General features: G+C 39.7%; 1 protein-coding gene across 1 annotated transcript in view; it reads right to left on the bottom strand.

Moving 5' to 3' along the window:
- The window catches only part of HECW1 (HECT, C2 and WW domain containing E3 ubiquitin protein ligase 1), a 395,944-nt gene that overhangs the window by 143,158 nt on the left and 229,189 nt on the right, over positions 1–23,597 (bottom strand). The window contains exons 6-7 of the mRNA XM_075062598.1: positions 21,051–21,126; positions 8,498–8,667 (exon numbers count right to left, since the gene is read on the bottom strand). Of these exons, the coding sequence (XP_074918699.1) occupies positions 8,498–8,667; positions 21,051–21,126 (246 nt within the window). The remainder of the gene's footprint in view (positions 1–8,497; positions 8,668–21,050; positions 21,127–23,597) is intronic.

Raw genomic sequence — 23,597 nt, 5'->3', positions numbered from 1 at the left:
GTGCCTACAAGTTGTATTTGGCTAAATGACTCATATAATAATTCTTTCAATTTATCTAATCCAGCATCCCTTTTACAACAGTGCTTAATAGCTATATTTATGCAGATCACTTGACCCATCATTAAAATGCACCTATCTTTAGGAAAAGCAGCCACCATTTTGCACCAAAAACATGTAATTAAGACAATAACAACCAACTGAAACTATAGGTAGGTCAGATTGTGAGTATCCTAGTTATAGTTTGGCTGGTAATCTGGGCTCAGTCATCCTTCTAGAACCATAAATTACAAGGGCCTAAGATTTATGTCTTCTGTAACAGATAACGCTTTCTACCAGCTTAAATACACTGGATGGAGGTAACAGCCAATTTTGAATGACACATGGAATGCGTGCCCATTCCTGAGACTCTACCCACTCACTGGTAAATAAACAAAACACTCATGAAGCTAGCTCAGCCAAACTTCTGTAGTTATTAAGAAAGGAATATTGTCAATATGTCTTATATAAAAGTCTGAATGGCCTCGAAGTACTCTAATTGCAAACTGAGTGCATTTTCTAACCATGTTTGAGAAAAGTGAACTATTTCTTGAACAAATATGTTTTCATTCAAGCTTGTGATTCCCAATCAGTCCAAGTCCTTTGAAAACAAAATAAAAACCGTGTCACTGAAAAACCTGGTGCCACTGCTCCTCAAAATTAGGTTGATGAAGGTAGACATTGGGACTTGGTTTTATTTAAATCTTGCAGTAAGATTTGTACTGACTGCATGATGGGCTACTTTACAACTTGCTGTCATTAAAAATATATTTTGAAAGGACCTCATACAGAGAACATGATGCCAGAGGCATCTCATTAGGAGAGATGAACAAAATTAATATGTACCCCACCTTATTTCCATTCTAGTAGGGAGAGAAGATTTGTGAAAAGAACATTCTTTCATAGAATCATAGAAATGGAGGGTTGGAAGAGATCTTGAGAGGCCATTTACTACAGCCCCTTGCACTGAGGAAGGACAATTCCTGACAGGTGTTTGTTCAATATGTTCTTAAAAATCTCCAGTGGTGGCGATTCCACAATGTCTCTTGGAAGTCTATTCCAGGGCTTAACTGACTTTATAGTTAGAAAGCTTTTCCTAATGTCTAAACTAAAACTCCCTTGCCACACATTAAGCCCGTTACTACTTCTTCTACCTTCAGCACAGAACAATTGATCACCATCCTGTTTATGACAGCCCTTAAAAATTTTGAAGACTTATCAGTCCCTCCTCAGTCTTTTCTCAAGACTAAACATGCCTAGTTTTTCTAACCTCTCCTTATAGGTCAGATTTTACCATTTTTGTTGCTCTCATCTGGACTCTTTCCAGTTTGTCCACGTCTTTCCTAAAGTGTGGCACTCAGAACTGGATGCAATATTCCAGTTGAGGCCTCACCAGTGTCAAGTAAAGCAGGTCAATTACCTGGTCCTACATATGACACTCATGTTAATACACCCTAGAATCATATTAGCCTATTTCTCAGCTATATCACATTATTGACTTCTATGTAATTTGTGAGCAATAAGAACGGCCAAACTGGGTCAGACCAAAAGTCCATCTAGCCCAGTATCTTGTCTTCTAACAGCGGCCAGTGACAGGTGCCTAGAGGGAATGAACAGAACAGGTAATCATCAAGTGATCCATCCCCTGCTGCCCATTCCCAGCTTCTAGGAAACACAGGCTAGGGACACCATCCCTGCCTATCCTATCTAATAGCCATTGATGGACCTATCCTCTAGGAATTTTTCTAGTTCTTTTTTGAAACCTGTTATAGTTTTGGTGTTCACATCATCCTCTGGCAAAGAATTCCACAGGTTGATTGTGCGCTGTGCGAAGAAACATTTCCTTTTTTTTGTTTTAAATCTCCTGCCTATTAACTTCATTTGGTGATCCCTAGTTCTTATGTTATGAGAAGAAATAAATAACACTTGTATATTTACTTTCTCCACACCAGTCATGATTTTATAGACCTCTATCATATCCCCCCTTAGTCATCTCTTTTCCAAGCTGAAAAGTCCCAGTTTTATTAATCTCTCCTCATATGGCAGCTGTTCCATACCCCTAATAATTTTTGTTGCCCTTTTCTGAACCTTTTCGAATTCCAATATATCTTTTCTGAGATGGGGCAACCACACCTGCACACAGTATTCAAGATGTGGGAGTACTATGGATTTATAACTTCGGTAACCTTCAGACTCTTTTCAACAGTACTGGTGCCTAGCTAGTTATTTCCTGTTTTATTGTTGTGCATTTGATTTTTTTCTGTCCTACTTGTAATACTTTACAGTTGTCTTTTTATTAAATTGCATCTTGTTGGTTTTAGACCAATTTTCAAGTTTTTCCCCCACAGGCTTGCTTTGCATTTTACATACAGTTAGTGTGATAGAACCACTTAACCATTAGTGTCATGTAACTCCGCAGACTACCAGGTAGCTTCATGCTTGGGACATGTACAGGACCTTACATGGGACCTGATTCTGATTATATACCAGTTTAAGCCAATTGAAATCAATGGTGTGAACCAGGTGTTAGATCAGAATCAAGCCTTTGATGTCCCAAGGATTAAATATAACATACAGTGAAACCAACACTTATGACTGACTAAGCCTAAAGGCAATTTCCTGTCTTAACCAAACACTTTAAAAAATCTCCAAGATTTCAAATATAATAGTGTTTGGCGTTCATAAAGACTTTTGAGAAAAACAGGGCTTTGACCTCATGCCTTATACTAGGGATAAATTTGTCTCAGCCCTGTCAGCAAGGATGTTTGCTACACCCTTGCGACTGACACCTCTTTGCCTGAAAGGGGAGCTGAGAGAAAAAGGAGGGGGAAAAGAGTTTGGGGCCAATGACTTCACAATGTTAACAAGATAGCACAGTATACAAAGAGCCAGATCCTCAGCAGGTGCAAATATGACAAATCATGACAGTCTCTGCTATTATAGCTATTAAATCTTTGTTGAGAAGCAGGGAGAGATGGATAGTTTTTAAATATGAATACCAATAAAGTGGGAATTAATATGGTTATTTACATATGACAATACAGATATAAGATTTTTTTCCAGCATTCTATTACCAATATATTTGCATTGTTGCAATCATAGAATCAGACTTTAAGGTCAGAAGGGACCATTACGATCGTCTAGTCTGACCTCCTGCACAACGCAGGCCACAGAATGTTACCCACCCACTCCTGTATCATAACCTATGTCTATTGAAGTCCTCAAATCATGGTATAAATACTTCAAGGTGCAGAGAATCCTCCAGCAAGTGACTCATGCCCCACGCTGCAGAGGAAGGCGAAACCCCCCCAGGGCCTCTGCCAATTTGCTCAGGAAGAAAATTCCTTCCCGACCCCAAATACAGTGATCAGGAAAACCCTGAGCATGTGGGCAAGATTCACCAGCCAGACACCTAGGAAAGAATTCTCTGTAGTAACTGAGATCCCATCCCATCTAACATCTCATCACAGGCCATTGGGCATATTTACCGCTAATAATTGACCATCATTTCCATAATCCTGTGTGCAAAATACTGTAGTAGCAGCATTTCACGTTATGCCTCTGAGAACATGTAAAGACACAAATCACAAATCTGCTTTTCAGCTGTGACAAGAGATGTCACCTTGGTCGTAGGATGCCTCAGTGAACAACCTCATGTGTGAAAACTCTTTGACTTCACTCAGAGCTCTACTGCAGGTGTCAAAATGCTGCATATTACTCTCATATTTTAATAAGAAATTTCCATTCGCTTGTGCCCTCTTATATAAAGCACTGCAAAACAGATCAATTTAGGAAGTTTCTAACTCCTATCTATCTGTAACTTGAGTTGAATAGTTCTTGAATGAAATATGGAATAACAAATCTCAATATTACTTTTGAGACAGATGGAAAATTCCATGTGGGAATGTTATCCATTCATTTATTACTTTAGGAACCAAAAGCTCTCACAAATTTAACACATGATGTCTCTCCATGTTACATTTAGACTTGCTCATTAAGTGGCAGATACATAAAATCTAGACTAAATAGAGAACTCCTAACTGCACCCTTTATTCCAGAAAACACATCATATTTCCTGTACTCATTAAATGTGACACAGCTATTCTGTTTTCAACAGAGTAGACTATGGGAATTTCTCTTATATAAGGCTGATAGGAGTAACTTCCTAAAAAGTGACACATTTTTTGAGACACTTAAGCACCAGCACACTAGATATAATCATTTTTGCCACTTTTCAGATGCAGACCTTAAAGCATTTTACAAAGATAGGTAAATATGATTTTGCCCATTGTTAAAAAGGAACAATAAGTTTGTGGTTAAGGCACTACACTGGAGTTTAGCCAATCTGTGTTCAATTTCTGACCTGATTACATGTTTCCGTGTGACCTGGGGCAAATCACTTAAGCCAAGCTTTTCACTGAGGCCAGTGATTTCAGGTGCCTCAATTTTGGGGTGTTTAAAGGCAGATACCTTAGAAGCGCCTAATTTCCACAAAGTTCTGAGCAATATCCTCTGAAAAATCAAGGCCCTTTATGATGTCTCATGCTGATCACCCCAAATTTAAGCTTCCTAAAATCATTAGCTGCTTTTGAAAATATTGGCATGAATTTCTCTGTGCCTCAATTTTCCATCTATAAAGTGAGGTAACACTATTTTCTTTCTCATATCACCATTTGCCTGTCCTGTCATTTAGACTGTAAACTGTTCAGGCAGGGACTGTCTCTATGTTTATACAGCGTGAATCACAATGGAGCTCGTGTCTTGACTGGGATGTGTCAATGTTATCAGAATATTATAATACAGATGGTTAAACTGAGACCCAGAAAGGTTATCCAAAGTCAGCACAAAAGGAAAATTGGGAATATAACCCATATAATAAGAACATAAGAAATGCCGTACCAGGTCAGACCAAAGGTCCATCTAGCCCAGTATCTGTCTACCGACAGTGGCCAATGCCAGGTGCCCCAGAGGGAGTGAACCTAACAGGCAGTGATCAAGTGATTTCTCTCCTGCCATCCATCTCCATCCTCTGACAAACAGAGGCTAGGGATACCATTTCTTACCCATTCTGGCTAATAGCCATTAATGGACTTAACCTCCATGAATTTATCCATTTCTCTTTTAATCTCCAGACTCCCATTCCTGTGTCCTGTGCTATAGCTCTCACATTAACCAGACACAGAGCTGTAAGTATATCTCTGCCTGTAGCATTCTTATTTCTAAGCTAGAAGCTACTGGGAAAAAATTTCACACTAGAACGTGGACTCAAAGCTAAAGCTGACAGTATATGTATAGGGGACCAGAAAGATTGCTGCATCATTAGGGGTGCAACTTTTGCAAAATAAATTAAACCATGGTCCTTTCTGCCTTTCCCTAGTGGTTGTTCAGATGAAAGCTGAAGATCCCATGAATATTGTCTAAAAGGTAACACTGTCCACCTGGCTAGAGCCAGGAACACATGTTGAAATACCAGTTTGTGTGTGAGCTAATGATGATCACAAAATGTCTATCAAATTTTCTTAGTGAAGCAGCATAGTACCAAGGCCAAATTCACAGTGGTTGCAATCTTTCTCAAGTTCACAGAGTTGCAGCTGGCTATAACTGTGGTGAATTACATGCCCAGTATTTAATTTGTCACTGAGCACAGTGCTCTGGGATACAAGTACGGAAGGTGCTATACTGTATGAAATCTAAGTGTACTGGTTAAATATATGGAACAACATAGTATATATCCAGGGAACATTAGGGTACATGAATGCAAGGCAGTGAATGAATCATTTCCTCACAGTCTCCATCACTTTACTATGGTGGATAGCACCTACAAAATTTGAGCTAATTTCTGCTCTTGGGTAGTTATGAATTTGGCCAGGCATAACAGAGCAGACTTAAGACCCCAGTCTGCACAGTCCTCTTCCCTTCACTCAACCCCCATCCCTGAATTTTCAGGTGAGGTAAGCAAATATCCACAATTAGACTTGTAATTCAATTAAGGAAAAGGAACATCTGGTTGCTATTTACACAAAGCAGTTACACAATGACAGTGCACCTTATAAAAACCAATCAATTTAAAATGAATTCAGGACCTAATATATTTTCATGGAGAAAAAACCCACACCTGATTTTTACATACCGTAGGCCTGATTTTTTGCTTATGTAGTTATGTATACCAGTGAAAAATGCACACAGAGTCGGTATAAAATGCTGCCATTCTGGTTTGATAGCATTTCCAGCTCTCCTTACAGAAAGTGAAAAGCAACGGAGAATCAGGCCCAATAACTTATAGTCAGTGGAAAGTGACATGGACAAGTGGATGAAGATTTCAGGTCACTAGTGCCTGGAGAACAGAGAATGTATTACTGGTCTGTGGCAGCTAAATATCTTCAAGCCTGTCCATGGTGGGGAAGCGCTTCATATTGGCTGCAGAGAAGGCAGGAATGGAGTATGCTGACAGACACCACAATTGCTTAGAATTTCTTAGTCATGCAGGCTAACAGTACTAAAGATGAGAGCCTGGAGGCTCTCATGCCATCAAGAGAACTATGGGGTTGAGTGAAGAAGTTTGAAGCCACGCTGCCTTTTTTTTTTTTTTTTTTTCGTTCAAGCCCCAATTATACCATCTCATTGTTTTTCCTCCATCACTCCAAAACTGTCTGAAATGGAATGTCACTGAACAAACTCTGACATCCCGGCATGACTGGAGGGAGTGCTGACTAACTGTCAGAGCAGCAGCCCGTCTCAGAGGGCCTGAGTTTCATTTACACTAAAGCCATTTTATACTGCTCTGGTAATGCACAGGGGCCTAAAAGTGAAAATAAATCATATTTAACGGTATTGACTTGGGTGGGAGCAGAGTTAGGTTTGTACTGAATGCGTCAGAAAATCCCACTCAGTCTCCATGAATACAACCCCTTCATCACTCTTTGCACAGGGATAGCATGTGCCTCCACTGCAAGTGTTGCCAGCTGCACTAGTTAATACCAAATAAAAGATTCGGGCCATGTCCCTGTCCACTCCTCTGGGGTACCACGTACTGGTAGCACGGCTACACTCACATAGTCCTTGTGCTCCCTACTGCTACCCATCTCCTGTTCATAAGCGTGCAGTCACTGTTCTTTGGATCTTTCCCCCACTCCCTCCTTTGGCATAGGGTTCAACACAGATTAGCCCAAAACTATTTTTCAGTTTATATTTAATTTGATCTATTTATTTGTTTTGGGTTTTTTACCATTGTTCTGAAATGGAACTAATTGGCCCAATAGGGAACACTGGTAAATCTTAGTTTACGACAGAGGTGCTATATGCTGCTGTTTCAGGTGTACTTTAAAAGCAGCTGGCAACAGTGAAATGCCCTAAGTTCTCACTGGGGCCTACTGAATCCATTCAAGCAGGTGCAGCTGACTTCAGAGTATTTCTTCCAGGTGATGGGCAAATCTGCCTCTAATTTACATTACCACTGACATTTTTCAACCACACACATCCTTTTTTGATTGCATGCTGTATCTGTAGCACCTCACACAATGTTCTCTCTCTATTTTTATAACTACAAGACTTCAATCAGTCTAACAGCAGTTTTCAAAAACAGCCAATTATATTTTTCAATGCTGGGTGATGCCTATGTTCAATAATGATTTTTTAAAATAATGGCCTTAAAATACAATATGTATGGAAAGTATTTATCTAACATTCATCTTCACAGAAAATTAGGTCTTTGGCATTAATAAATTTAGGATTGTCACGGAACAAGAACAATCAGTTAAATCACAACTTTAACCAGGTTGACCTACAGGCCAGATATTTTTTTATAAGTCTTATGGAATGCTTCTGAGCCAGAATTCCCCATGATTCTTTCGAAGTCATGTCAAGAAAAATGCTAGCCTGCTAGAAATGATTGGGTCAAGAATCATTAACTAGGGAATAAGTATTTTGGTATTGGACTAAACAAATAAATAGCAAGCGCTTAAGTTAGCAAAAATCTAATGTAGAAAACAAATAAACAGATATTCAAATACACTGGACATGTATGGGTAAAATATATTTCTGTCTATGAAAAAGTGAAAATAAGTGAAGGTGAAACTGTATGCAGTCCTGTAATTGTACCAAACTGTAAGTTAACTTTAGAACAAAATGAGACAATAGAGCAAGCTGTTTGACTCAGGCTGAAAAGGGGGTTACCGAGAAAATTTATAGGTATGTATTTTTCTATTGAGCACTAACAGTAGTTAAAATACATTTGATCAAGTTGACTGATTTAAAGTCTTTTACATTTAAAAAATAAAACTCTGATTGGTAACAAACAAGAAGCTAGAGCAGTTTCTGTTTGTTTGTTTGTTTTTTTAAAACATACTGTTGATTGAGATATCATCATCATCAGGCTTATTTCCAGGTTCTGAGAAAATGTTATAAACAAACGGCTAAAAAAGAATAGAGCAGTCTAGACAATGAGAGATACTCAGCTACCTACCTCTCCTTGCCAGATAGGGTTCACAGTATTACATGTGATCTTGGATCTCTTCTCCTGTCCATGGTGAGGAAGCGCTGGGAAGATGCTGTGCTTTCCAGGCTGAATGGAAATCTTCAGGTATGGATCTGGGTTGAAGAACATTCCTTTCTTCAGACCCAAAGCCTGGAAATCTGCAAAAAGGTGAATATTCCGATTAGCAATCACATTCCAATTAGTGCACTGGAAAGCGCAGAACTACATGGGGAATTAATGACAAATTAAAAAGTAAAGGAGGAACATGAAAAATTCTACTACATTACTTCTACATTGTTTGCATTGTAATATAAAACCAAACCATAACAAATAATTTCAATAACACCTAGGATTTATGAAGTACTTTAAAATTGAAGTACAAGCACTAATCCTCCCATCTATGGAGAAAGTAAAAATTAGTTTGTAGTTAAGGCACAAGAATGGGAGTCCAAATAAAAGAGTTCTAATTCCCTTCTTTGTCCAAGACTTTGTGTGGTTAAGGGCAAGTCACTTAAATTCTTTGGGTGAAATCCTGACCCCACTGAAGTAAAACTCTTAATTGACTTCAGTGAGGCCAAAATGTCACCTTTTGTGAATTCATTTTCCTTTTGTAAAAGGTTCCCAATAAATTCTCTCTCAAAAAGTGTTCTGTGCATATTTATTTACATTTTAAAAAGAACCATCCTTAGTCAAGATCACATTCCTTTTGGGTGTGCTTTCTGCAGAGAGAGTTGAGTAATTGATGGATGGCAAGCTTCTGCTGAAAACACCTCCGTTTCATCCTTTAGAATTTGCGGGAACTGAATTTTAGATTTGCACATGGAAATACTCACACTTAAATCGCTTGTGTATTCATCTAACCTTGGAACAGATTTAATACCATGTGAATTATCTAACCAATCACAACCAAGTTTAATTTCAAACACTCATGATCAACTGATCGAGGGGAAAAAAAATTCTTAATTTGACTCATGAACAAATTCAGGAAAATCATGGTCTGCTCAAAGATACTCCACAGGCAAAAGGAGAAGCTAAATTTGTTAAGATTCACTTAATTCTATTTGATACATTCAGTTAAGCTGCAGTCGGTGAAATGCACAATATTCCTTATATGAAATATTCCTTCTAAATATTTTTGATGCTCTCTGTAAGGATAAGCTGGAACTCATTTGAATCCTGTATGTTAGAATATAATGTTTTATTGTTTTTTTTGTTTTTTTTTACAATAAAAGCATCATTGTTCAACATTAATTTTATTGCAATATTTTATTATTCAACACATTGTTTTTTTATTTTTGTATAGTATATAATACAGTCCAAATTTTCAAACACAAGTGCCTAAAGTTTGGTTCCTAAATCTAACATTCATCTAACTATGGCTTCAGGCACCCACTTAGCCAACTGAGCTTGGAAGTTTTGGCTGTATGATACCATATGGTTTTTAAACTATTGCTGCTTAATGGGAGCTTTTTTTTTCCACTTTAAATAAGTCTGTTGCTTTGTACTGGTTCGCTTCTTCTAAGCAAACCTAGGAAAGTAAATGCCTACCATTTCAAAGCGTAGAGCAGGATTTTTAGCTACACAACTCCCAGGGGCTGTACTGTGAGTCATGCAGATGGAATCCCCAAGTGCCTCTTCAAATTTACCCAGAAGGTCCTGAAGAAGGCCACATAGCCCATTATTGCTTGTCTTTTTGAAGCCTGTGAAATACCTGTAGATTGTTTTGTATCTCATTAGTTCAGGACTCCTTAGTAGCTAGTGCCTGTACCCGTTGAAATTCTTTTTCCACATGCATTTCTAGACTCCTTTGGAACATGAAACCACTTGCTTGTAATGACTTCAGTGTGTGATTCTTTATTTCAACTGCTATTTGTGTAAAGTTTCATCCTTTTTCATTTAAAACTCTATTTCATATTGAAACAAAGGCAATAAATAGCAGTTTTGCTTCTTTCTTTCTTTCACTGTCTTAAAGAGATGTAAAACAATAGGGAAGATAAAGTCAACCAATTTTGGAGACTCTTTCTAAATATTTTTTAAGTATCATTTCTCTTTGAGGATTGTTTAAAAGTCATAATCTGACATATGTTCATTATCACACAGTTTTAGTACTTTAACAGAAACCTGATGAGTCAGCTGAGCCAATAGGTTAGATGAGACAATTAAAACCCATTAACAATGGTGTAATTGTGTTAATAAGAGGATATGCTGGATGGATTGGAACTCCTAATGGAATGCTTTGCGAATGAACACAAAGGGCTTGGCTACACTCAAGAGGTGACTATGACGTGCGAGTACAAGAAAGCTCTCACTGAACAACAGCTCCTGCTCCATGACAACTTTGTTCACCTGTGTCACACTTGCCTTAAGTCCTGCCAACCATTCTGGGCAGCTGGAGAAGCAAGTCTGTCATCCAACTTCAACCCAGGACACCTGGCAGATTCTGTGGGCAGATCCTGATGTTTACCAAGCATATCATAGATGATCTCATCACTGAACCACCTAGTTTCCTACTCTGCCTAAGATACTGGACGATCAACTGTATTAGGGCAGTACGTGGAAGATGTGTGCACTTGATGTGCAAATGGATTCAACACAGAGGCCTCCAAACCATTGAGTTCATTGCGAATCAGTGCCCAATCTTTATATTCTCAGGATGTATAGCAAAGTTGCACTCTGCATTGCCTGAAGCCTTCTAATGGATTTCAGGCCTATCAATCAACTTGTAAATGTTGCTATTTCAACATGAAAAAAGAAGTTGTTCTGTGGTACTCCATGCTTCCCTGAGTCAGCATTAAACAGGGAGCACTTATAAACCTTTTACAGTGGGGAAGAGGCACTTGTGTCAATGTTGGGAGGTTGCAATAATCAGAGAGAGTGTCATCGGGTCTGTGTTTACATGGCACTAGTGGCCCCAACATTCCATGCAAAGGTCACAGAGGGGTTGTAGGCCTGGGGTTGGGCGCGGTGAACAACTGCACCTTGTCTTTGTGTGTGTGATGTAATTTCTCTCCTTGCTGTGAAAGTTCCAATTATTAGGTTAACTATATTTTAACTCTCACCAAATACAGGCCTGGTTCTTCCTCTGGTATACCAGTTTTATAATGGTGTAACTGCACTAAAATTCATGGCTTCAAACCACCACAAGAGCAGTGGAATGGAATGGAGAATCAGTCCTACAATTTTGAAGAGTTCTTTTTCCTTACTATTATATGAACCCTGCACTAGGTTAATGGAAGCATGGAGGAATGATACAGTGAATACAACTAAGTCTGTGAGCAGGGCCGGTGCAACCATTTAGGCGACCTAGGTGGTCGCCTAGGGTGCTGGGATTTGGGGGGCATCACCTTCTTTGGCAGCGACTGCGGTGGCTGGATCTTCGGTTGCTGCCGGCATTTAGGCAGGGGGAGCGTGGGGAGGGCCTCCTGCAGCAAGTAAGGGGCGGGGTGGTGGTGGTATGCAGGGGAACTCTCCACCCCAGCTCACCCCTGCCTTTCCTCCTCCCTGAGCACGCCGTGGCTGCTTCACTTCTCCTGCCCCTCAGGCTTGCGGCACCAATCAGCTTAGGCGCTGCAAGCCTGAGGGGCAGGAGAAGTGAAGCAGTGACGGGGTGCTCGTGCTCATGCACAGAGCAGGGGTGAGCTGGGTCTAGGGGGAATGCCTCAGAGCAAGGGAGGGAGCTGCGGCGGGGAGGCACCTCAGGGCGGGGGGGGATTCGGGGGGGGTGCAAGGTGGAATTTTTGCCTAGGGTGCAAAACATCCTTGCACCGGCCCTGTCTGTGAGAGAAGCAGTGACTGACACAAGATAGAATGAAGGCACCTTAATAATTTGAGGACCAGACCCTACCTTTGATCTGACAGCACATCAATCTGAGCACTTTTTTGCTTCTTATATAAGACTTATGTAACATGTATGATGGGCAGAAAAAATTGTTTCCCTGATCCTCTCTATTTATAGTCCTGAGCAGTCTTCATAACTGTGTCAGGGCCTGATCCTGCAGTCCTCACTCATGTAGGTGCTTAATGATTGGAGCCATATCACAACCTTGATAAATAGATAATCCTTATGCCTGTAGTCCCCATGACTTCCATTTGATATTCATGAAAATAAAGGTTGCACAATCAGCTGCTTAAGGGACTGATATTCCAACATTATTATCACATCTCCCCACAAAGTTCTTACAGTCATCAAAAAATACAATAGGGAAGATCTGCAGAAAATCATCTGGGCACTGATAGATACCTGAAAGATTCCTATTTTATTTTCAGTGGAACATACACAACTTTCCTATAAAAGGCTCAGGAAACAATCAAAAAACTCAAGCAAGTTTGTACTAGTGTGTTAGCACTATGGTGGTCCTTTCTATCATAGCCATAGAAGCATAGTATCCGAATCCATTATGCTTTCCAAAATGGAAATATTTCCCTTTAATCAAAATGGTTCTGAAATTATTCTCACTGAATATTAAGTGATGGTTTAGGAATAACTGGGTCTAATGTTTTGGTTAAATCAATGAATTACAGAAGGCTTACATTTATACCATAGTACACTGCAGTTTTATAACGCATTTGGCAGTTACAGGCCTAACTTCAGTATCAGGCCAATTGGTTGAAACTATAATGAACAGAATAATGAGACACATAGAGGAATGTGATTTGTTGAGAAAGAGTCAACACTGCTTTTCCAAAGGGAAATCGTGCCCCATCAGTCTTTCAGAATTCTTCAACAAACATGTGGACAAGGGTGATTCAGTGCATACTGTGTATTTGGACTTTCAGAAAGCTTTTGATAAGGTCCTTCACCAAAGGCTATTAAGCAAAGCAAGCAGGTATGGGATAAGAGGAGAGGTCCTTGCATGGATCAGTAACTGGTTGAAAGATAGGAAACAAAGGGTAGGAATGAATGGCCAGTTTTCAGAAAGAAGAGAGATAAATAGTGATCTCTCATGGATCTGTACTGGGACCAGTGCTGTTCAATATATTCATGAATGATCTGGAAAAAATGGTAAACAGTGAGGTTGCAAAATATACAGGTGATAAAAACTACTCGATTGTTAAGTCCAAAGCTGACTGGGAAGAGTCACAAAACTGGGTGACTGGGCAACAAAATGGCAGATGAAATTCAATGTTGATAAATGCAAAGTAATGCCTATTGGAAAACATGATCCCAACTATACATACAAAATAATGGGTTCTAAATTAGCTGTTGCCACTCAAGAAAGAAATGTTGAAGTAACTGAAGATAGTTCTTTGAAAATATCTGTTCAGTTTGAAGCAGCAGTAAAACAAGCTAACCCCATCTCAAAAGAGATATTTAGAACTGGAAAAGTAACAGAAAAGGGCAACAAAAATGATTAAGGGTATGGAATAGCTTCCGTACAAGTAGAAATTTAAAAAAAAATTGTGACTTTTCAGCTTGGAAAAGAGACAACTAAAAGGGGATATGACAGAGGTCAATAAAATCGAGACTGGTGTGGAGAAAGTAAATAAGGAAGTGTTATTTACTTCTTCACATAACACAAGACCTGGGGTCATCCAATAAAATTAATAGGCAGCAGGTTTAAAACAAACAAAAGGATGTACTTCACACAACACACAATTAACCTGTGGAATTCATGGCCAGGGGATGTTGTGAAGGCCAGAACTACAGTAGGGTTCAAAAAAGAACTAGATAAATTCGTGGAGGATAGGCCCATCAATGGCTATTAGCCAAGATAGTCAGGGATACAACCTCATGCTCTGGTTGTTCCTAGCCTCTGACTGCCAGAAGCTGGGAGTAGACAGCAGATGATGGGTCACTCAATGATTGTCTGTTCTGTTCAATCCCTCTGAAACTCCTGACAATGGCCACTGTTGGAAGACAGGATAGTGAACTAGATAAACCACTGGTCTGACCCAGTATGGCCATTCTTATGTTCTTATGCATTTGTTGGGAGTCTGGAGAAATAAAGTTAACAATAACTCATCTATGCTTTTTTAAAAAAAAAAACTTATTCAACCCATTAGAAGTTACATTAATATACCATATGCCAGTTTATGGTTATTCATAAATTATACTTTTCTATAACAGAGATTATGCACATCATCAATTTGAAAATATCAGTCCAAGACATGGGAAAATGGCAGGGGGAATCAGGAGGGAATCAGGTAGAGAAAGAGAACAAGCAGAGTCTTTCTACTTTCTATATACTTTCAATTCATTTAAAATAGGAAATTATAAACTAGTAAACACCACTTCAAAGATTCTGCACAAGCATGGCAGGGTCAATGAAACAGTTTGTACTATAAATCTATAATTCATTAAAGCTCTCCATAGGGACTACATTTCTCCACCCCTTGGAGTCATTCTCTCTCAGGAAATTACAAAGCTATTTGTGGAAAAGAAAATTCCAGCTCTGAGGAGGATTGCTGAGCAAGGCAATGGGAATTGGCATGGCCCAGAACTGCCCCAGTATCCAGCTCTCAATTGCCATGACTCTTTAAAGGGATCACCCTAGCAGTTATACAAACAATTCTGGAGAATGCATGATCCCAAAGCATGGATGAAACTGCCAATAGTTTATCAGAGATTAAACACATGCAGGAAAAGCAGGTAAGTAAAAGGAGGAGAAGGAATCAGTAAGATACTGTGGGGAGAGGAGAGGGTAGCAAAGGTGAAAAGCTTAGGTAGCAGGCAGGGGAAATGGTAATAGGGGAGAGAGGGAAATCATGCTCTTCTCTCCTCTGGATACTTTTTAAAAAAAATAGTCGAAAAAATTCATAGTCAATTGAATTCTTAATTGGCAGTGATAACTTTTGTCCATTGGGTACATAATATGATAGTCTGTGTAGGCAATAACAGAATCAACTTGCTGTCACCATGGTCATTTCTCAATCCATGAGACCACAGTTTGGAATTCTATTTAATTTGAAAAACATATTTTAGCCCTGACGCTGCTTTTTAACGATTCAAAAGCCTCTGTGAGGCCTCTGAACATGTAAACACAGAAATGTAAAAGTTCAGCAGATTTGCTGTGGCTTGACTACATAGAGACTTAGCGTGAAGCAAGTCAGAGTGTAAATCTACAACACACAAGCTTGCTACACACTTAGGGTATGTCTACACATCAGCTATCCATGCTAGGAAGTGCCTTTCTAAACAGACACTCAGTAGAGCTACTGGCACTAGCACCCTAAAATATGACAGTGTGGCAGTGGTAGCATGGGCGGCAACTTGGGATAGCTGCCCAAGTACAATCCCACCCAACCCCCTCGGTACATACTCAGGCAACTAGCCTGAACCACTGCTTGTGCTGCTGTGGTCACACTGCTATTTTTAGCACTCTAGTTTGAGCAGAACTAGTGTACATCTTCCTAATCCCACGCTACTGTGGCACACTCTATCTTGCTGTGTGGACCCTGCCACCATATGCTAAAAGTTCTGCAGTGCACTTTGATCTATTGGTATTGTAACGCCGATAGACCTGGGCCCTCTGGAGCTTAGTGCATGAGCCTCTACTGCATGAGCTAAAAGCCACCTGCCTGTAGAGCAGACTCATTTAACTCTCTCTAGTGATCTCTGTGCCACTAGATGAGACAGAACACCACACAGGAGGTATGTGGGTTACACTATTTCAAACAGCAGTAGACCAAACCACACAACAAACAGCAGTAGACCAAACAGCAGTAGACCAAACCAGGAAATGTTTAGTGCGCAGTCTCAGGGTCCACCTGGCTAGTTAATGTGCAGCAAGCCTGTGTGCTCTACATTCACACCTCAACTTGCCATACATTAACTTGCTATATAAACAAGCTGTAAGTGCAGGTATGAGGTACTTGAGCTCAGCATAGTAAGAAAAGGGTTCAGTGGTGCAGCTGTACTCTTGATGTCAAGAGAGCAAATATTAAGGAACTAGGAAATCTTATGAAGAAAGTAAAGTAACAGAAAGTATTAAAATCCAAGAGTTCAGAATAAGGCAGGGGAATCCCAAAAGATCCTATATATAAGGGCCAACGGGGTATGCAAGAACTACTGGGTCAGGCTCTATGGCCTGTGTTATGCAGAAGGTCAGACTAAATTGTTATAATGGTCCCATCTGGCCTCAAAATCTATGACTCTATGAACAGACTCCAGTTCCTCTTAAAAAACAAAAACCCATGAAATAAGAATTGGCCAGAGTGGCTGCACAAGGAGGCATTTAAAGACCTGAGATTTTAAAAAGTAGAAAAGTGGGGAGGTAAGCAAACAAGAATCCAGGCTTGCAGGGAAAATATTAAGGACAGAAAAAAAAGGGGGGAGGGGATAAATGAATTTGTGATATCCAAGGGCACCAAGGAGAATTAGAATAGCTTTTTATTTATATAGGGGAAGAGGCAGAAGTAGTACTAAGTAAAATTCAGGTCTGTTAATAAATTAAATGAGAATAAATTAATTATTCAGAAATGGCTGCAAGACAGAGCTTTTTAAATGTCTTCAGTGAGAAAAAAATACAAGAGAAAGTTGAACAATTAGTGTGAACATTCTGGTGATTAACCACTGGAATAAACTACCAACTCTGGAGGTCTTCAGATCAAGACTGGGTGGCTTTCTGGAAAACATGTTTTAATCAAATACAAGTTATTGGGCTCAGCACAGGGTACCTGAGTGAAATTCTCTGGACTCTGTTATACAGAAGTTTAAATGATTTAACAGTCCCTTCTGGCCTTAAAGTCAATGAATCTTGGGCTGTGCCTTGGAAGCACAAACCTGTTTTGGAGGAGATGGAAAGTCACTACCATACCAGCAGAAGCTCCGAAAGGGTAGTAGACTTCTGAGCAGTAAACAGCTTGGGTTTATAAAGAATACATCTTAACAGCTTGGTTTGATTGGCGGTCAGAGGGGTGTGTGTGTGTGTGTTACAAAATTAGTGAATAAATGAAATATAGTAAAGATAGGCTGAGATTTTTTCATAGGTGCCTAAGGGATTTGGATACCTAATTCCCACTAAAATTGGTCACCCAAATCTCATACAAAGACTGTTCTGAAAATCTCAAACTGTAGTATATGTGGATTTTGGTTAAGCACTGATTACATAAGAACATAGTAATGGCCACAATGGGTCAGACCAATGGTCCATCTAGTTCACTATACTGTTTTATGACAGTGGCCAGTGTCAGATGCTTCAAAGAGAATGAACAGAACAGGGAAAATAACAAGTGATCCATCCCCTGTCATCCACGCCAAGCTTCTGGCAGTCAGAGGTTGAGGAACACCCAGAGCATGGAGTTGCATCCCTGAGCATCTTGGCTAATAGCCATTGATGCACCTATCCGTAAACTTATCTAATTCTTTTTTGAACTCAGTTACACTTCTGGCCTTCACAGCATCCCCTGACAATGAGTTCTACAGTTTGAATGTGAATTGTGTAAAGAAGTACTTCCTTTTCATTGTTTAAACTTGCTGCCTATTAATTTAATTGTGTGACTGCTGGTTCTTGTGTTATGTGAAGGGGTAAATAACACTTCTTTGTTCACTTTCTCCACACCGTTCATGGTTCTATAGACCTCTATCATATCCCCCATGAACTGTCTCTTTTCTAAAATGAATAGTCCCAGTCTTATTAATCTCTCTGCTTATGGAAGCTGTTCCATAACCCTCATCATTTTGTTGTCCTTTTCTGAAACTTTTCCAATTCTAATATATTTTGTTTCAGCTGAGGAGACCAGAGCAGCACACAGTATTCAAGATGTGGGTGTACTATGGATTTATATACTGGAATTATGATATTTTATACGTTTTTATCTATCCCTTCCATAATGGTTCCTAACATGGTCAGCTTTTTTGACTGCTGCTGCACATTGAATGGATGCAGGGCCAGCTTTATGAAAGGTGGGGTCCGATCTGAATACCCAGCGGTGGTCTGGGGTGTCATTGGCGGGGGGTCCGCTCCAGGTCTTCGGTGGCACTGAGATGCCGCCGAAGCCCTGGAGCGGACCCTCCCCCTACCGCCGAAATGCCGCCGAAGACTGGAGCGGACCCGCCCCCCACCAGCTGAGTAAAAAAAATAATTAAAAAGACGGCTATGGCACGGGGTCTGATTCTGGGGAATCGGGGGAATCGGCTTAAAGCTGGCCCTGAATAGATGTGTTCAGAGAACTATCCACAGTGATTCCAAGATCTCTTTCTTGAGTGGTAACAGCTAGTTTAGACTCCACCATTTTGTAGGTATAGTTGGGATTATGTTTTCCAGTGTGTGCATTACATTGCTCTGATCAGCACTGAATTTCAATTGCCATTTTGTTGCCCAGTCACCCAGTTTTTTGAGATCCCTTTGTAATTCTTTGCAGTCAGCTTTGGACTTAACTATTTTGTGTAATTTTGTATCATCTGCCAATTTTGCCGCTTCTGGCTAAAATTTTCATAAGCACCCTAAGTGGTTTAGAAGTCTAAACAATGTTTATAGATTTTCAATGAATTGTGCTGATTTATACCCTCTGAGTATCTGGTCCTTAATATCTGTAAAATGGGGGCAATAATACTTCTCTACCTCACAAGGTGGTTATGAGGATAAATTCATTAATAGTTGTGAGGTGCTCATATATTATGGTCATTGGTGCCATAGAAAACCTTGTAAACAGTGTATAAGTATCCAAGTGTGCAAAGATTAAAACTTGAGAAAAATTATTGAACGTGATGCACAGACTTATAACTAGGAGTGATACGCTGAAATTAAGAAAGGAAAAATAGAAGTAGAATCTCACACAAACCTTGTGACGGTAAAATCTATCCATCAACCAGCAGAATAGGCCAAAGTGCCTTCAGCAAATATGTTATGCTGTCAATGGACCATGAACTGCCTTCTCATAAAGCGGCTGTTTCATTATGAGAACCTGGGTGCATTTCGTCTTTCTGCATCCAACATGACAAAGAACTCAGACACTTACAGCTGTCTATAATCTGAAGTGTGACATTCCTCTCAGAGAGGTGGAAAAGTCATGGTTGTTTTTTTTTAATTTTGAAAGCTAATTACAGAGTTGCTTTGGAGTTTTAAAATAGATATTAAGTCTAATTAAACAGGTCCCTAATATTTCACTTAACATTTTAAAACATTCAAAAATTATACTAATATAATCACATAAAAGATTAAAAAGCCACAAAAGCCATAACTGTTGGTGTTATTGTTGAACAGTTAAGGCTTGAGGTAACCTCTCACAGGACCAAATTTTGATCCCCTAAATAAGTGAATACTGAGAAAAATTCCCACTGAAGTAACTCAAATTCCCATTTCTTTCTGATCTCAAATAGTTAGTGGTTGGCTAATGTCCTGAAACATGAGAGTTTGTATCTGTTATAAGTGTTTTCCTATCTGGGAACATTTGGTCAGGCTAACTTCCGCTGAACTCAGTGATTATTATTGAGTTTTTATTCAGTACTTTCTCAGGGAAACTCTCACTGACTTAAATGGAAGTTAGCCTGAGTAAATGTTCATGGATTGGATAAACATTTAAAATCTACCCAGATAGGATACAAAATAAGGGACATATAAACCACAAACTACATGGGATTAGGAAGAAACTTTCCCTGTGGGAAGGTAGTTCCATAATTGTCCACTATAGGGTTTCTCTGAAGCATCAAGTACTGTCTACTGCAGCAGGCAGGATACATTAGGCTAGATGGGCTGATCCAGTATAGCAGTTCCTGGGATTTGGCTCCAGGATGTTAATTTTATGGATTTTTTTAAATCTATCTACTTACGTTACTTAATTCCTCTAAAATGTACAGTCCTCTTTTGTATTCTTTATAGTTTTACTTAGACTGCAAGCTTTTTGGGGCAGGAGCTGTCTTTTTGTTCTGGCAGCACCTAGCACAATGGGGTACATGACTGGGATTCTTAGACACTACCACAATCCTTTACTACTAATGATTTTTAAATAGGAGTGATAGTCAAGGTGAAGGCGTACTAATATCTAAGGGCAAATTTAGAAAAGTAGAAACCTCTGTGAGCTCAAAGTACAGACATGCACAAGCTCCTGTTTACGCACATCTGTGGGTCCCATTCAGGGAAGCACTGATGCATGTGCTTAAAGTTAAGGATGTGCTGAAGCCCCATTGACTTCAACAGACTTTAAGGATAAGCATAAAGTTAATCACATGCGTACGTGCTATCATGAAAAGGGATGCTTTCCTGAACTGGGGCCTGTATAGGCAGCTGCCACAATTATGCATATAAGTGTAAGTAACTGCGAGTACAAATGGATAGCTGGATACCTTACTGCCCTTTTGCACATGCAATTAATAATAATACTTCACTCTTATTTAGCATTTTTTATCTGTAGCTCTCAATCAGCTTTACAAAGGAGGTCAGTATTATTACCCCCACTTTACAGACATAAAATTGCTTTAAATTACAGGTACACCTGTACGCAATGTTTTCCAGGTGAACCTTTGTCTCCCTTCTTTAAACCTTTGGCCCTCAAAGTTTCAAAGCTAAGTTTAAACAGTCAATTGGGGTTGTTTTGTGGTTTAAAAATCTCCAGTCCTAACCTCTGGTCTCATAGCTTTTTATGCATCCAAGCAAAGACATACCTGAGAGTGAAAAACTGATCAGTCTCCGACTTCCTTGACCCTGGACTGGATCATCACTGGTGATGCTTTTAAAAATCTGCTGGAAGAAGGAAAATGGTGAGATAGCTGTCTCCAATGATTCCTGAACAGAAAACTGACTTAATAACTGTTATTCCTGCTGTCATCATCAACTGAGAATCAATTACATGCCTTCATTAGGAAACGATCGATCTAAAAATTTTTCCCAGTAAAGTAAGAAACCAGCCACAAGGGAACTCCTTTTCACATAAATGAAAAACTATGCAAGAAATTACTGTAATCTTATATGTGTTTTGTGTTAATAAAAATAGTACTTCCTCAGTGGAATATCTGTAAACAGTAATTGCTTATTAAACAAAAAACGAATGCAGCTCATAAGGATGGATATGTTGCTCACTTTAATAGCAAACTCTGATCTCAACAAAATGAAATGTAAATTTCTGTAGTTCAGTTATTCTAGTGCATCTCCAGCTGACTGCCAGGAACCTGTATTTACATTTACGGGTTACATAAAACATGATTATTAATTCCATGAAAAAAGCAGCAATTATGAAATACTGCAGTGACAAATGTACAGGGGAAGTCTGAAGAAGTAAGAGCTACAGTATATGATAATTTGAGCTTGTTTAATAGACAGAATCTTTAAAAAGTGGGCCCTGTTGGGCTTGACTTTTTGGCCAGGATCAGCATGTTTTTTGCACAATGCTGATTTGAATGTGGGAATAACTCTCTTCTTCTCAACCCCATCTATATATTTTAGACAATAGTGGGTTTTTCTTCACGACCCTGTTTTAATTTTAAAAGATTGTATTTGCTTGAAGTATGTCAGTGGCAGGGGAGAAGGGAATTTCTCTGTTGCTGACTTTATGTTCAGGGCACAACAGAATAGTTTGCCAGCTGGTGCTAAAAACTGGGACACTGTCACAGCTAAGAAAATAAATCCTTTACCATCTCTTTCTGGATCAAGCTACGGAAAGCACAGGAGGAAGATCTGTGCATGGGGAATCAATCTGCTGACTGGAAGTCTTTAAATATGAGCTGAAAAAACTGGGAGAAGTGAGTCCACTGACAGACAAATAGAGCAGATGGGGGAGTTGAGCAGCTAGCAGGATGGCTCGCTGGAAGTGAAGCTGTTAGCAGGTTGGTCCACCAGGCCACTTCTCCTTTGATCTTCAGAATGGTGTCGACTCCCCTTTAAATGTCTTCAGCCCTAGGAATGGTATTCAACGCAGTGGCAGGCAGGGCCGGCTCCAGGGGTTTTGCCGCCCCAAGCAGCCACCCCCCCTCAAAAGCTGCAATTGCGATCTGCGGCAATTCAGTGGGAGGTCCTTCGCTCCAAGCGGGAGCGAGGGACCCTCCGCCGAATAGCTGGACACGCCGCCCCTTTCCAGAGTGGCTGCCCCAAGCACCTGCTTGCTAAGCTGGTGCCTGGAGCTGGCCGTGGTGGCAGGAGCATGTTCCACACACCATCTAGCTCCTTCACCTTCCTCCAGAGACATACCAGGAATCGGAGTGAAGTGAGTCATAGATTTTAAGGCCAGAAGGGACCATTATAATAATCTAGTCTGACCTCTTGAACAACACAGGCCTTAGAACCGTACCCAGTAATTTCTGCATGTAGCCCATAACTTCTTTTTGAGCTCTAGCATATCTTTTAGAAAGACATCCAGTCTTGATTTAGCCATCTCAAGTGGTGAAGAATCCATCACATCCCTAGGTAAGGTGTTCCATTGCTTAGTTACATTCACCATTAAAAGTTTGCATCTTATTTCTAGTCTGAATTTGTCTAGCTTCAGCTTCCAACCCCAGACTTTTATTATACCATTTTCTACTAGATTAAAGAACTGTCTATCAGAAATATCTTCCCCATGAAGATACTTGCAGACCATGATCAAGTCATATTTTTAACCTTCTCTTGGATAAATGGAAACTTTTAACTCTCTCACTATCATGCATGTTTTCCAAACCTCACATCTTTTTTGTAGCCCTTTTCTGAATGCTTTCCAATTTTTTAACATCCTTCCTGATGTATGAATACTAGAACTGGACCCATTATTCCAGTAAATGGTCTCACTAATGCTGTATATAGAGGTGATACCCCACCCTACTCCTACTTGATGATCCTACTACATTGCATTGGGAGCTCATGTTTGGTTGGTTAGCTAGTGTGACCGCTAAGTCCTTTCCAGTGTCACTACATTCTAGGTTACCATTTCCCTTTTATTTTCTTTGATGTATGGCCTTCCATTTATCTGTGGATTACACTGATGGGCTGTGTGCTGAAGTTTGCTGGTCTCTGTGATAGACAATTTTGTCATCCTTATCTAGTATTGGACCCATATCATTGTTAGGATTTTTTTTATCCTAATATATTTAATATTTCCTTCTTATTGTCCATAATCTTTCTGGACACAGATTTTTCACCGATACCTTTAGCTTCCCTTATCAATTGTCTGCATTTCATAATTGCTGACTTATACTCATCGCTATCAACTTCTCCATTCACTATGTATCATTTCCCAATAGAAA

This window comes from Chelonoidis abingdonii, chromosome 2 (assembly GCF_003597395.2).
Source record: "Chelonoidis abingdonii isolate Lonesome George chromosome 2, CheloAbing_2.0, whole genome shotgun sequence".
NCBI classification, from domain to species: domain Eukaryota; kingdom Metazoa; phylum Chordata; order Testudines; family Testudinidae; genus Chelonoidis; species Chelonoidis abingdonii.
The sequence above is the reverse complement of the archived record's forward strand: the minus strand, read 5'-3'. Positions and strand labels throughout refer to the sequence as shown.